This window comes from Balaenoptera acutorostrata, chromosome 14, assembly GCF_949987535.1.
Source record: "Balaenoptera acutorostrata chromosome 14, mBalAcu1.1, whole genome shotgun sequence".
Taxonomy (NCBI): domain Eukaryota; kingdom Metazoa; phylum Chordata; class Mammalia; order Artiodactyla; family Balaenopteridae; genus Balaenoptera; species Balaenoptera acutorostrata.
Genome location: NC_080077.1, coordinates 12,034,429 through 12,048,968, shown reverse-complemented (window position 1 = coordinate 12,048,968; position 14,540 = coordinate 12,034,429). Strand labels below are relative to the sequence as shown.

The 14,540-nt window shown below is 43.5% G+C and overlaps 2 protein-coding genes across 7 annotated transcripts in view; one reads left to right on the top strand and one right to left on the bottom strand.

Annotated features, from left to right (window-relative positions):
* TIAM2 (TIAM Rac1 associated GEF 2) overlaps positions 1 to 9,452 on the top strand; it is a 232,914-nt gene extending 223,462 nt beyond the window's left edge. For all 6 annotated transcript variants that reach the window (XM_057528047.1, XM_057528048.1, XM_007186128.3 and 3 more), the window contains 8 exons: positions 1,462 to 1,641; positions 3,307 to 3,425; positions 4,448 to 4,556; positions 5,168 to 5,226; positions 5,798 to 5,903; positions 6,858 to 6,945; positions 7,328 to 7,482; positions 8,848 to 9,452. In XM_057528047.1, coding sequence (XP_057384030.1) covers positions 1,462 to 1,641; positions 3,307 to 3,425; positions 4,448 to 4,556; positions 5,168 to 5,226; positions 5,798 to 5,903; positions 6,858 to 6,945; positions 7,328 to 7,482; positions 8,848 to 9,452 — 1,421 coding nt within the window. The remainder of the gene's footprint in view (positions 1 to 1,461; positions 1,642 to 3,306; positions 3,426 to 4,447; positions 4,557 to 5,167; positions 5,227 to 5,797; positions 5,904 to 6,857; positions 6,946 to 7,327; positions 7,483 to 8,847) is intronic.
* Positions 9,453 to 10,121: 669 nt separating this feature from the next.
* TFB1M (transcription factor B1, mitochondrial) overlaps positions 10,122 to 14,540 on the bottom strand; it is an 86,513-nt gene continuing 82,094 nt past the window's right edge. Inside the window, exons 6-7 of the mRNA XM_028167454.2 lie at positions 13,234 to 13,361; positions 10,122 to 10,332 (exon numbers count right to left, since the gene is read on the bottom strand). Coding sequence (XP_028023255.2) covers positions 10,122 to 10,332; positions 13,234 to 13,361 — 339 coding nt within the window. The remainder of the gene's footprint in view (positions 10,333 to 13,233; positions 13,362 to 14,540) is intronic.

Here is a 14,540-nt window from a genome sequence, read left to right as displayed (position 1 = left end):
TGTTATAAATTCCCAGGATAAAAAGTGACTTCTCCAGGACTTGAATGCCTTCTTCAGAGTTAAGGTTGGCCTCGTGTAGTTCACTCCCGTTATGATTTGCCCAGTGAATCAGGGCTGTCTTGCATGACGATGGCGAGTGTTTGAGGGGATTCTGTACTGGAACTTTTTTAGTTGTGTCAACAGGGAAGTAGGAGCCAAGCTACATTCCAAGCCCTTTCTATCTGTCATCAAATGCTCCTTAATGGCATTGCCAGAACGAATCCGGAGTTTGCTCTTCCGTGTTTCTTTTTCAGAACTGGGGAATGGCCTCTCTGTACTGTCGTGGAGGGAGCGTAGGGTTCATCCAGACACCAATGGTGTTTAGCCAGGTCCACTGATGCAGTTCTGCCATTTGGTTTAAATCCTAGGACAGGCTCAAGTTGAAAAAGGGAAGTCTTGGAGTGCTTCAGGTCAACAAGACAGAGCCCAATCTGTCTTCTCTAGTTCTTTAAACCAGAAAGAACTAGTTTCCTCCCATGAACACCTTATCGACAGTGTAGTAAATTAAAAGCATACCAGTGGTTTGCTCAATTCCTTCTTTGCCACAAAGATGAAGGATCATCTCACCGTCCACTTTGTCTAGTAGCCACATTCAAAATGGTACTGCATCTCCTACAAGTTATATTTTGCCTCTGTACAAAACCCCAAATAAAGATTTGTTTTCATCCAAATTGACTGAATTCCGACAGTTGGTCAACCAGTGCCAGCAGGTGGAATCCAAAGCAACAGCTGGGGTGTCCACTGGCACCCTCAAAACTGAAAGCACTTGGGTTCATGTGTGTACCTTCGTGACACGGAACAGAGAGGTGGTTTTCACTACCCAGAGGGGTCTGAATCTGGTGGAAGGGTTCGATTGCTTGGAACTGTAGAGATGGAGGCTGCAGTGCTTATCAACTTATTTTTAAAGGAAAAAAAGCTTGCTTTACAGATAGCCCTCAAGTGTATAGAATAAGAAACAATTTGTGCTAGGTCAGTGAAAAAAAAAATACTGGTTTGTTTTGCTGTATGAATCTTTTGGGGGCTATGGCATAGGGTTTGGATACACTGTTTTGTGGCTTTATGAATTGTTTGAAACTCACTTTTTCGGCACCTATACCAGTCTCTCTCATGGGTATGCATGTGAATGCGCCTTTAACGTCAGACCCTCCTGCATTTTGACTCGATGTTCCTCTTTGGCGTGTGGCTGGAACTCTTCTGGCAGCCTATAAGCTCCCTTAAGCTCTCATGGGATTCATCACAGAGCGGCGGTGCTGAATCCACCTTGACAGCCGACCCACGGGTGCATCTGGGTTTTTCTTGAAGGATGTCACTCGGAGGACTGTCGAGGTGGATCGTCTGTAATTCCGTTAAAACCTACATGAAGTAGAGTTTACTTCATCCTCCTGTGCTCTTCTAAGGGTCTTTTAATGCATCTGCTTGTAGCTAAAACTGATAAAGCCTTCAAGGCTTTCCTGGACGCCCGGAACCCCACCAAGCAGCACTCCTCCACGCTGGAGTCTTACCTCATCAAGCCCGTCCAGCGGGTGCTCAAGTACCCGCTGCTGCTCAAGGAGCTCGTGTCCCTGACAGACCACGAGAGCGAAGAGCACCATCACCTGACAGGTGAGAAGCGGGGGCCCAGGTCGTGACGGGGCCGCCGCCACCCGCCAGGCCACGCGCTCCCCTCCTCCCCAGCTTGCTTTCACGTCTGGAACATTTGTCGTCAGTACTGTGACTGTTAACCTTAGGTATCATTTTAGTACGTGAAAATAGCCAGGTAGTATGGCCATCCCTGTAGGTGGGCAAAATATCTTGGCAAAAATTCTCTCACTGGAATAGCCTCTGGAGGGATGTGTCCATTTTCATTTTTCAAAGAAGATAATTTAAGCTCAGTGAGTTGAAATAAATTACTTCAGGTCACGTGGTTAACAAACAAACAGTGCTGCCAGGACCAAAACCCCGGCCTGTTTTCCTACAACTTTGTGAAGTTTTGTGTTGTTTGCTGCCCAAGTGCAGCTGATCAAATATGTTGTGTGAGGCGCCACCTTGTGGACGGCTCTGAGCAGAGCCTGACTCTGAAACCAGCTCCCGAGGACCCGTGAAGCTTTACGGCTGACGCGGAGGGGTCTTCTTTTGTAACCTCAGAAGTTATTGGCCTAAGATACAAATTTGTCAGATACACAGAGCCCCTCACTTTGATAGTAAATAGAGTATCCGTTAAAGAGCTGCTGTTTGGATTGCAGAGAAAGAGTGATTTGTTCTCCACATGTCAAAGCTAGGAGGTCCAGTTACGGTACCTGTAGTAAAGCACATGGAGAGGGAAACAAACTTATTAATAAATATTAGTATTACTGAATAGCAAACACCAAGAAGAGTGTAAATGAAACTAGCTGTTTTTCTGTGACAAGCATACTTTTGTATCATAAGTAATGAGGATAATTTTTTGTATGAAAGTTAAAGCTTATACATAAATGATACAAATTATGATTAGCATTCAAATACTGTGTGAATAGTTCACTTTGCATTAAGATGATCTTTAAAAGGGGTTAAAAAACTGCCTTCCCATCGTCCCTCCAGACTGAAATAAAATACCAAATCAGAAGAACAAAGTATGAAAAATAGTGAATTTGGAGGTGACTTGAAATTTTCTTTTTGCCTTTGATGAAATCATTTTGTCCCACGCATAAATACAAACAATTGCTCTGGGAACTGGGCATTTACAGAGGCTCTTGCAAGTTCTTGTTAAGAAAATTGTCATTGATCACTATTCCAGTAAATGGTGGAGAGGCAAAGTTTAAAAAAGCAGGTATCCTGTGGCCAGTCAGCCTCGGATTTTAATTCTGGCTCCACTCCTTACGTCTGTCTTTGGAAGTCTGGCAAAAAACTGAACCCCTCTGCACCTGAGTTTTCTCATCTGTAAAATGGGATTGATAACAGGTCCTACAGTCATCGAGTTACTGTGGGGATTAAATGAGATGCTTCACATAAATCGCGTAATAGAACATGCCAAATAGGAAGTGCTCAATAAATAGCTGTTATTATTAGTGATACTTTTTACTTGTACTCTGCCTCATTTCAAAGAGAATTTGAGGTGGAAGATAATTCTACTGTTCTTCATGATTATAACTAGATTGCCATGGGCTCTTTGCATCATACCTGAATGATGCTGCTCTTAGTAAGAACTGGTCTCGGATTCTGCCCTGAATCTTGAGGTTTTTCATTATTGCTGTTGGGTAGGATTTCAAACAAACCAAAATTATAAAATAAATATGATTGCATATTTTGCAGAAGCACTAAAGGCAATGGAAAAAGTAGCAAGCCACATCAACGAGATGCAGAAGATATATGAGGATTACGGGACGGTGTTTGACCAGCTGGTAGCAGAGCAGAGCGGAACAGAGAAGGAGGTCAGTAGGACTTCCAGATTCCGAGAGGCTGAATGCCTGTGACCACTGGATCTGGGGGTGACCTCCAGACCAGGTCATGCTGTTAGGGATTTCCTGCAGGAGAAAATGCCTAAAATTTTCTTTTTGATCTTAATGCTTATAACAAGCCTCACAACTTAGGTATAAATGTAACATAAAATTGATTACATTGGTTTAAAAATATAACCTTATGTCCGGTTAATATCGTATTAAAAAAAGAAGAAATATCTCTGAGTTCGTATCTGTACCTCTTCCTGCTTTTCCGTGGAGTGTGAGGTTAGGACAGATCCCAGAGGCTGGAACAAAAAACTGGCGGGGCTAGGATGGATAAAGGCAGTGGCAGTCAGCATGTGGAGAGAATTAAGGGCTTTTCCTTTGTGTTTTTTTCTTTTCTAACCTCAAATACCGGTGGCTACCTCCTTACTTATAAAAGTAGTTTAAGTGGAACTTGACAATATCTCTATTTTTCTTCTCTGGCTGGATTACTAAATTTAGAATTTTGAGCTTTAAAAAGCCTACGTATAAGAAGCAATATAATTTAAATAGAAAAAGGCAAGAACAGAAAACAGCTGGAGTTCAGTTTTTTTTATGATTACAATCAGTTTCAACGTTGGTACCTCTTTTATTAGCAGGCCTAGTGTGCTTTTGGGATTAGAGGCAGTGAGCATACTAGGTCTTGGATGAAATGTTAACAAAGGCACTTGGGATGAACCTTGACACTGGGGTGGAAGGAATGCCATCCCACAGGGCAGGAGGCATGTCTCACCCACAATGTGTGCATCGGAGCAAAATGCCTTTGCGTTTATTTTTCAAACAGTTTGATGCTTAGCTCATATTTTCAAAACCGCTACTACTTAAGGCCCCATGTTTACAGGAACCATAAAAATCAAAGTGAACGTACTTGTGTTTTAGCAATGACCATACACGTGTGATCCCTCTCTCATATGAGACAGCCTCCCCCCAGGGTTTCCACGTCTTCTTGATCTCCTGTTTTTGCCATGTAGGTCACAGAACTTTCAATGGGGGAACTTCTGATGCACTCTACAGTGTCCTGGTTGAATCCATTTCTGTCTCTAGGAAAAGCCAGAAAGGACCTCGAGCTCACAGTATTCGGTTAGTACTCCATTCAAAAGAATGTAAACTTAAAAGAGGCTGTCAAGAATGAAGAACCTGCTAAACCCAGCTAACTCCTGATTTCCAGAAGGACTTAGAATCATTGCTCTAATGCCTTTGACTTAACGTGGACAGCTTCCAACTCTTTGGAACTCTTGCCCTACATGCTCATGATCTCCTCCCTTCTGCTGCTTGGCTTAGTGGATCTCACCACGTGTTACAGGAACAGATCTTCCCGAGGCTATTTTGAAACCTGCTGTCTTAGTAGTTTGCTGCACTTCAGAATGTCCTAATTCTCCTGGACAGCCGGGAGAGTGGGTATAGACCGTGTATTCTCACTGAGACGAACACCATGTCCTCAGCTTTCAATAAAACAAAACAGGAATTCAGAAAACAAAATGCCAGGATCTCCTTCAGATAATGGCTTTTAAATTAGCAGGTACTTGTGCATAATTCAAATATGAACGGAAGGAAGTACCATTTATTCACTCATGTCAGCATCGTGGGATCTTGTAGAGCTTTGTTCTATTAAAATATTCAGCTACAGTTCAACCTTGGGAGAGTTTGTATTAAATAATGAAAGACTTTTCTTTCTCTTTTCTTTTCTTTAGTTTTTAAGAGAGCCGTCATATTGGTTTATAAAGAAAACTGCAAACTGAAAAAGAAATTGGTAAGACATGAATTAATTTTAATTAAAGCTATTTTTTCATGCCTGTATCTTGCTATTGTTGAACTGGGAAGCCTGCTAAGGATCAAGGCCTCACTGAGTGATGCGACTTACTCCGGAGGTAACTAACTACATCAGATACTCAAGGTGTTTCTTATCCTCCCCACCAAAGACGTCTGTTTTAAAAGAAGATGTAGACAAATACCCATGCTGGGCCCTACAGAGAAAACCAGCTTTTCTATCCCTAAAAATGGTCCATGTTTTCTCCATACACCTGAGTCTGTATAATTTTGGGTTTTTTTTTAGAGGTAACATGGGGTCGTGGAAGGCTTGCTTGTCATTTTTGCTTAAAGATCTAGAACTTTCTGCTTCCCAAAACATGACTCTGCCCTGTCCCCAGTCTGGGAGCGCCCTGAGAGCTGGGAGCACACCCGACCTGATTCCCTTTTGCACCCTGAGCCCCACATGGTGGCAGGTCTGTACCAGGGTGAGCTCACAGCTTCTGTCGTGCGCGCACGTGCCCGCGGGAGCGAGCTTGCTTTAACACTGTTCTTGGTGGGCTTTCACGTTGCAGCCGTCGAACTCCCGGCCGGCACACAACTCTGCTGACCTGGATACGTTTAAGTTTCGCTGGTTGATCCCCATATCCGCGCTTCAAGTCAGACTGGGGAATACAGCAGGTAATTGTTGTGTGTTGTACAAGTGCCAGAAAAAGCATTTTAAGGGACTTTTTAAACTGTGGAATAAAAAAGTAGGAAAGAACCTGGGGATAATTTTTGGTATTTTATTTTATAGGCAAGGAAAATGAGGACAAGAGAGATTGTTGTGATGTTTCTTTACAGATTTTGGAGAAAGTGAATGCTAGCGGATGGCTTTTCTTTGCCAAATATCTCTCTCTATTGTTTCCTTATTTTCACTGTCGATGGTTTTCAACATTTTTCTAATATCCTAATATCTAATATTTCTAATTATTTTAATAATTTTAGGGATAATATCTATCTCTAAAATTTGTTAAAAGAAACAAAGGTCCACACATTTTGATACACCAGAAAATTTCTTAAGATTAAGCTTTATTACAGGTGATATAAAAAAAAGAAAAAACATCTTCCACTGTGGAAAATGTTCAGAGATCCTTTTAGAATAACCCTGTTCTGGTGGCAGTGCCTCTGGTTAAGCAACGGAACAGCAGGCTGAGGCCCGCGGTGACGTTCTGGGTCCCTGTTCAGTGTTTGTTGGAAGTGCTCGTTTCCTGGACCATGACTGAGTTTGGGGCTGGACTCCTTTACCTCAAGGGCCTGAGCACATCCTACTGTTCCTTCTAAGGAATGGGGTTGAAAAATGGGATCCATTTAACCTCTTTGGCAGAGAGATGGAATCCAGGGTCGGGTGAAAGCACTAAGATGGATGGGAAACCTCAGCAGGGAGTGTACAAAGTAACTAAAAGGTATTTAACTTCTTGTAACTATTTGTGAACGTCATACATAGAAGGAGCCAGAGAAGAAAATGATGAGAGTCAGGATGGGGAGTATTTAACTCTTTAAAAAAGTTACTAAATTGTGGCTTTTAAGCTGCACAAGTGTCCTTTACCACAGCATCTTTGGCAAAGTTGCAGCCCCTTGTTTCTTTTTACACAGGGACAGAAAATAATTCCTTATGGGAGCTGATCCACACAAAGTCAGAAATAGAAGGACGGCCAGAAACCATCTTTCAGTTGTGCTGCAGGTATTACTGACTTCCAAAAATTAAAGCCAATGGGCATAAGACAGAATTATGTTCTCTTAAAAGTGGGTTTATTTTTAGTGCCCTCCTAAATTTTGATGACTTCAGGATCACACCCACCCTCTCCAAACTGGCAACTGCGGCTCTAGGAGAATAATATACATTGATTAAATATACATCCAAATCTTTGTGCTTGAAGGAAGTTCAAAAACGATCAATTCTCGCTCCTTTTGTAAATGACGAGAGACCGAGGCACACAGAAGCTGTGTGACTTGCTGTCAGTCTGTCCTGGGAGCAGTCACACGCCACGGGAGGACCAGGAGAAGTGGAACAGAAGCAGGATGAGACAGCAGACACTACAAAATGTTTTCTCTCTCCCCGCCAGTGACAACGAAAGCAAAAGCAACATTGTCAAGGTGATTCGATCTATTCTGAGGGAAAACTTCAGGCGTCACATAAAGTGTGAATTACCTCTGGAGAAAACATGTAAAGATCGCCTGGTACCCCTCAAGAACCGCGTTCCTGTCTCAGCGAAATTAGGTGAGAACTCTGCTAGCCTTGGGTTTATTCAGGAAAACATGACGAGCTCCTCTGCAAGGATGTATGCTTTCAGAATAGAGCAGCAAGTCATCACTTTGTAAATTATCAGTGGTAGCTTTGTAAGCTCTAAACCAGACACCCAATACATAGGGTGACATGAGAATGTAGCGGCAATTTTATTTCCTTTTAAGAAACCTAAACATGCTTGGTCCCAGACCTCCTTTTATAAAACCTAAGCACCCCCAATCCAAATCCTTCGTCTTTCACCTGCTGACACAGTCTGCACTTACCATCTTCTGTCTGTCTTCCACTGGGATGTACGGGAGTCGAGGGACTTTGTTCTGCTCATTGCCGCATTCCCAGTGCCCAGAACAGTGCAAGGCCTCTAGAAGGTCAATACTCAGTGAATTAAGGTCAAGAAACCTAATGCTCGCTAATGCTCATTCTTAATAAGTCCACAGGTAAACATTCCAAATCATGCTGTTCTTCAACTTTCTGCCTGTTTTTAAAATTTCAGCTTAAGTTTTTAGAACCTTCTTTCTATGTTAACTATTTTGTTAATATCATCGATCTAGTTTTTAGTCTTACAAAATGTATCTCTTCTTTTTGGTCACAGTTTGACCTCCTCAAATTTACCATATATTTTCTATTTTTTCCTCTATTGGCAAAATAAGCTATAGCCATCAAAAATACACTGTTGTCTGCAGAAACACAACTGAGCTCCCCCTTTCCCTTCAACCCAAGAGAAAGGAATTATACACGCACACACGATTCAATATTCACATTAAATCTCAAAGTTGGCTAGAAATTCCAGCAGAGACAGTTCTCATGAGAGAGAAAAAGCATTTTTGTACTTTTAATTGAGCAGCAAGGGAAATAAACAGGTGAGAAGGTGGGCAGAGAAACATGGTGTAATCTTAGTTCTCAAACTACAAAGTACTTTAGTGAAAGAAAGGAACCTAGATTTTATTAGCAACTAACTTTTAAATTTATTCATTAGCAAGAGCTAATTTATTCATTAATTAGCTGTAAAACTAACTTTTAAATTTATTCATTAGTAATAAGAATCCTAGCCCTTATGATAGTTTATAGCTTACTGTTCTCAGTCATTAAGCTCTGGTAATTGGTCCTCTAAAAATGCCAAATTCCAACTTAAAATTTCAAATAAACATAAATTTAAAAATGTCCATATTTGCAGTATCTACATTTTTTTTTTTTGCCCAAGTCCCAGGATAGTCCCAGGATTGAAGTGAGGTGATAAAATGTTAATTAAGATGTTAAATCTGATAACCTACAAGGCAAAAATTAACACATTGTGGAATGGGTTCCTCTGTCATAAGGGAAAATGTGCTTTTCTCACTGCAGCTTCATCCCGGTCCTTAAAAGTCCTTAAGAACTCCTCCAGCAGCGAGTGGCCCGGGGAGCCGGGCAAGGGCAGCTCGCTGGACTCGGACGAGGGCAGCCTGAGCAGCGGCACCCAGAGCAGCGGCTGCCCCCCGGCCGGGAGCACAGAGGACGCCCGGAAACACCCCCACGAGGGCCTGGCCGACTTCTCCGACAGCCTCATCAAAGAGAGCGACATTCTGAGCGACGACGAGGAGGAGGAGGAGGACGACCCCCAGACTGGGAAGCAGGGCAGCCCCACCAAAGACATCGAGATCCAGTTCCAGAGACTGAGGATCTCGGAGGACCCGGACGCTCGGCCAGCTGAACAGCCGCCCGGCAAGGACGGGCAGCCCAAGCTGGTCCGCGGGCACTTCTGCGCCATCAAACGAAAAGCCAACAGCACCAAGAGGGACAGGGGAACTCTGCTGCAGGCGCAGATGCGTCACCAGTCCCTGGACAGCCAATCGGAAAATGCCAGCCTTGATCTCAGCTCTGTTCTCGAGCGAGAATTCAGCGTCCAGAGCTTAACGTCAGTTGTCAACGAGGAGTGTTTTTATGAAACAGAGAGCCATGGAAAGGCATAATACAGGTCAATCCAGATATGGGTTAAGTTGCTGGTTTCACTTTTAAACTGGGGGTAAAATGGAAATTGCAGAAAAACTATTCATTATTGGCTTTTGTGCAGTATACATTTTCCCACAAATAGTTGTAAAGATTTAAGTTATTTTAATTTATTGTGGATCAGAAAACTAGATTAAACTGGTCAGAATTTGTAAATTACTTAGTTTATATCCCTTTTGAGCAGGTATCAAAATGACTTAGAATCCTTAAAATGAAACTGCGTTCTAATTAATTTATGTGGAAAAGGGTGGGGAAGTTGTGATTAATAGCTTTTGAAAGGTCATTTTTTTCCAATCCTCTGGGCATTTTCTTTGAGCTATTAGGTTCTGCTTTATTTAAAGCATATTTAAATTATTCTAATGTGGGTTAGGGGTACAATGTGCAGATATTTCATTTTTGTAAGGTTGTAATAGATGCTGTTTATACTAAACATGTCATATCTATGCAGTATATATATTAAAAGAAAGCTTGTACTGTACCTTATTTGATGATATTTATTCTCCTTACCAAGCTGTAAAAGGGGAGTAAGTCACACTGGGGAGCACACACATGAGAAGTTCAACACTGTGAAAATCAACATCCAGTTGGCTGCCAGCCCCTGAAGTAGCAGCTACAGTCTGTAACTCTCCTTGTCATCCCCTTTTTTCTGATTTTTGCTTGAGTTCTTCTCTGAAATTGTAAGCAAAGAGGTGTGGGTCTTCATCACACATTTTTCGGTATACGTCACAGAGGCTCTTAAAATGTGAGACAGAGAGCTGGGTGGGTCGAAGAGTAGGGTCCACATCTGCCAACTGTAACAGTTTCCCAGTGCTTTCTAATCGCCGAGCTTCAGGGAATAACATTCTGAAAGGAAGAGAAAAAAATCAGAATTTTACTTAAATTCTGCCAGTCATCATGCTTCCTTCTACCCTCATTTGAAACCGGCATGGTTCTGACAACTGACAACTCTGCAGAGGCTCTTCTTCCACTCCCTAGAGCCCCGCGGGACCCCAAGCCAGCGGAGGAGGATTCTGCTTGCACCCCCAGGCAGCAGGTACGAACCACCACTGGAGGCAGAGCTGATCGGACCTGCAAGGTGTGTGCACGTGAGAAGAGAGTTTCTAAAGCTCAAGCAATACATGTATCTTGAAGGTAAATTTATCATATGCTCAGCTGCATTCTTAAAGAAACATCAGTTTGCTGTGCCTCACATTTTAATATAAAAATTGCGTATTATTTCTGGTGCACTTTTGATTCTCTGTAACTTGAACTTACCAGCCTTTGGACCTCTTCATCCCAAAAGAATGACCTTTCTTTGCAAAGTTAGAAAACAGTTCATGTGAAAATAGAAAGTTATTTTCCTCTTTTAAGATATCTGAAGCATCTTTAAAATTGATTCAAAGTATACATTTTAAATTTCGTCTAAATCAGATGATTGTTTTAAAATGAATAGTACAAGTGACTGACTGAAATATTGCAAAGCTACACCTGGATTTTATTTTCTTCTCTCAAGTCTCAGAGGACTCGGAAGACACTGTGGCGAGAGGAGACTGACTTTTTCTTACAGGCCGATGGTCCTCGCAACCAGGAGCCGCGTGTCCCTACGTTCTCAGGGTGAGCTGACTGAGATCGCTGAGTTCAGTTTCATGGCAAGCAGGGGTCTGATCATAGTTTCTAACTATGATCTGGGACTGATTTGTGGTGTGGTGTGACTGAAGGACACCGAAAGGTCAAAGTGGGTCACAAGATGTGGTCCGTATCTGCACAGGGGCCCGTGCATGTGAAGTAAACGGGGCCCATCACTTAGCTGGGGGGTTGTCTTGGAAACACTAGGGCCAACTCCAGGCTCAGGCCAATTCCAGGACTTCTACAAGTAGGATGTACTTTCTGTCATTTTTTCCCTCCATGAATCAGAGCTATCATGTACAACTGTAGGGGTCACACCGTGTGTGAAATCCAGCTTGTGTTTTACCTGCCAAGTCGTGCATCCTGGCGGGGGCCGGGTGGGGTGCTGCAGCGTATCAGGGGTGCCCTCATTCTGACTAGCACGAGGATCGCCAGTGGCGCCCCTGTCCCCAGCTAGAGAAGCAGGACTCCGCTGAAGTATGAACATGGGACTAACTAGAGCCAACAAACGGCAGGGTGAGGTTTCTTCCATCAGCCCTCTCACATCCTCAAGAGCGTGCTTTGTGGATTCCAGTGGATTCAGGATGCAGCCGTCTAGCTGTGCCTAAAGTAGTTTCATGTGCTAAAGGGATCCTTCACGAATGAGAGGACTGAAATGGAGCTATTCTTAGAAAATAAGAGGTACGGGCCACTAAAGCTGAACCCCCTTAAACAGCTAAAGTTGACTGTATTAGATGAAAATCTTTTAAAAATACACATACACTTTCCTGCCTTCGTACACAGACTACAGTTGGGCCTAATTACCCACTTTCTAGGCTGTCACCGGACGTGACACGTTGCTGCGGTGACTTCAGGGCCATCAGGCCGCAGACTCTTAGGCCGCCTTCTCTGTCTGGGCTTCCGGATGCGCCTCAGGGCCTGGCCAGAGCGGCGCCCACGGCAGAACACAGGAGCCGCTGCTGAATGGAAACGTGCTCATGTGGATACCTCGAGACACTGTCCTGGCTACTCAGAAGTTACATTTGCTTCCTTCTTCTAAGTACGTCTTTAAAAGCTTCAAGAGATATAACAACTGGATGGAAAGAAAGCATTTAAAATCCACTAGCTCGTGTGATGGTAGGAAATATATCTCTGGTCTTTGTCCCAGGTTCCTGAGACAGAGCTTCTAAAATCTCTGCAATTTCCTGAGTGACAGGGGTGACAGGAGCACCTTTTGTTACTCGTAACAAGCCCCTTTCAACCACACCTGAGCTCTGTGCTCGTGCGGCGACTCCTGGTGGCCCCTGGAAAGCTTCAGGATGGGGAACAGTGGCAAGAGGAACCAACCACGTGACTGCAGGATGGACCTCTCAGCTCCACTCCTGGAAAACTGAGCTCCATCACCAAAGGCCAATGATTTAATCAATCCTGCTTAGGTAATGGAGCTTCCATAAAACCCCCAAATGATGGGGTTCGGAGAGCTTCGGGGTGGGTGAACACACGGAGGTGCTGGGAGGGTGGGAAACCTCGAGCGGGCACGGAAGCTGTGCACCCTGCTCCCCGTACGGTGCCCTGTGCCTCTCTCCCACTTGGTAGTTCCTGGGTCGCAGCCTTTAAAATTGATACATGACAGTGAGTTCTGCGACCTGGGACCCGCGACTGGCGACTGAAGTGGGGACAGCCTTGCGGCACTGGGCCCGTAAGCTGAGGGGCTGTGCTAATGCCAGGGAGTGAGTGACCGGACTAGAATTAAGTTGTAGGACGCCCAGGTGCTGTCTGGAGAGTTAGGAAATTTGTCGGTGTTGGGGAAAACACCACACATTTAGTGGCAGAAGTGTCGAGACTGAAAACAGTTCAGATGGTCTGAGTCCTGAGTGAGGGGTCATGACCTCCCCAGTACAGGCTCACTATAAACTGGGTGATGTCAGTTTTAGTTTGTACTTACGACCAAACCAAACAGAACCTCTCGGTGGCATCTGAGGTTAAATCAACATTTTGCTTTCTCCTCAGTGGCCATCAAGGTTTGTTCATCGCAGGATCTGAACTAAGAGTAATATTTACAGGCAGGTTGAACAATCATAAAAACAAAGTCCTTAATCTTTGAAGGTGATTGAGGAGTTTGTAAAGGGTGCTACTGAAAAGGAAGAGAAGCGTTCTTACCCAAGCCCTCGATGGCAGTATTTCCTTCGGAACTGAAAGGCATTCTGAACGACTTTCTCCACCAGCTTGAATGGCTGCTCTATCCGGGGCCGGGTCAGGGGGGTGAAATGCACCACGCCTGAGTCCACCTTCATGGTCAGAAAACAAACATTTTACTGCCTGGTGTAATATATTAAACGATTTATCTTTGTAGAACACAGGAGGACAGGTCATCAAGAGCATGGTTTTCACGAACAACCCTTCATGTGGACTTCAGTTTCATTTTCTCCAGGCGTGTGAGATGCTACGCTTGCATCTGAGCTGCCGCAGAGAACTCACAGCTGGCTGCATCTGTTCTATAATGACATCCACTAGGCCTGTGCTTGATGGTCACTTAATTTTAGAATGCAGTTTTACAGTGGCCTTTTAAGATCCATCCAAATAATCATTAAAGTCAGTAGGCAGATAACAGCATTAGAATATTTTATTTAGCTTTTGAATGAGTAGAAGATAAGCTGCAGCCGCTGTTCTGACTATAAGGCTGGACTTCAAACCAGAGAGACACGGCAGATGGGCCCCCAGGGACCACTTAGCACTAAACTCCCCAGAGTGTCAGAGACACTGATTAATCAGCTGGACTGAATTCATACTCATTGTCTGCACGGCCACATAACTTTCTGGTAGCGACTTTAATTTAAATGCCCCAAGAGGCACAGGCAGGATCCAAATAGAATGGAAACCACCAAAAATATTACTGTTTAAGTGTCAAGCTGCTATCCGGTGGCTGAAATTCTTTATCAGAAAATAAAACTTTTCAGGCATATCTGATAAGAGATTTATATACCCTGCCCTATTCTAAAAATGGACTTATGGTGATTCACAAGGATATATTCAAAATAACAATAGAAAAATACTGAAAGTAAAGACTAACGGAGAAATGGAGTCAAAGCAGTTATCGCCCACACAAAAGCCTGGCAGAGACCATGGTCTAGGAAATGGGAAGTCTATTCATAATTTACAAAAGCTTTGGTCGCTAAGGGATTATTGCTAAACTTGCTACTCAGAACATCACACAGAGTCTACAAAGGCTAAGAAAGTACAGCAATTTATGAAGTGTGGTGTGGGTTGTACCACTGCTTTTCAGAAGGAATTATATATTTTCAAATTCCATAGGGGTTATCATGTTCTCTTGGGAGGACTCGCTCCTAAAGATCCTTGTGGCTACAAAACTCCTTAAAATGGGCCTGTAATATATGAGGATGGGGAAGTTTTTGTTTTGTTTTTGTTTTTAGGTTGGAGGGAAAATACTGGCATATGACGTGAGACTA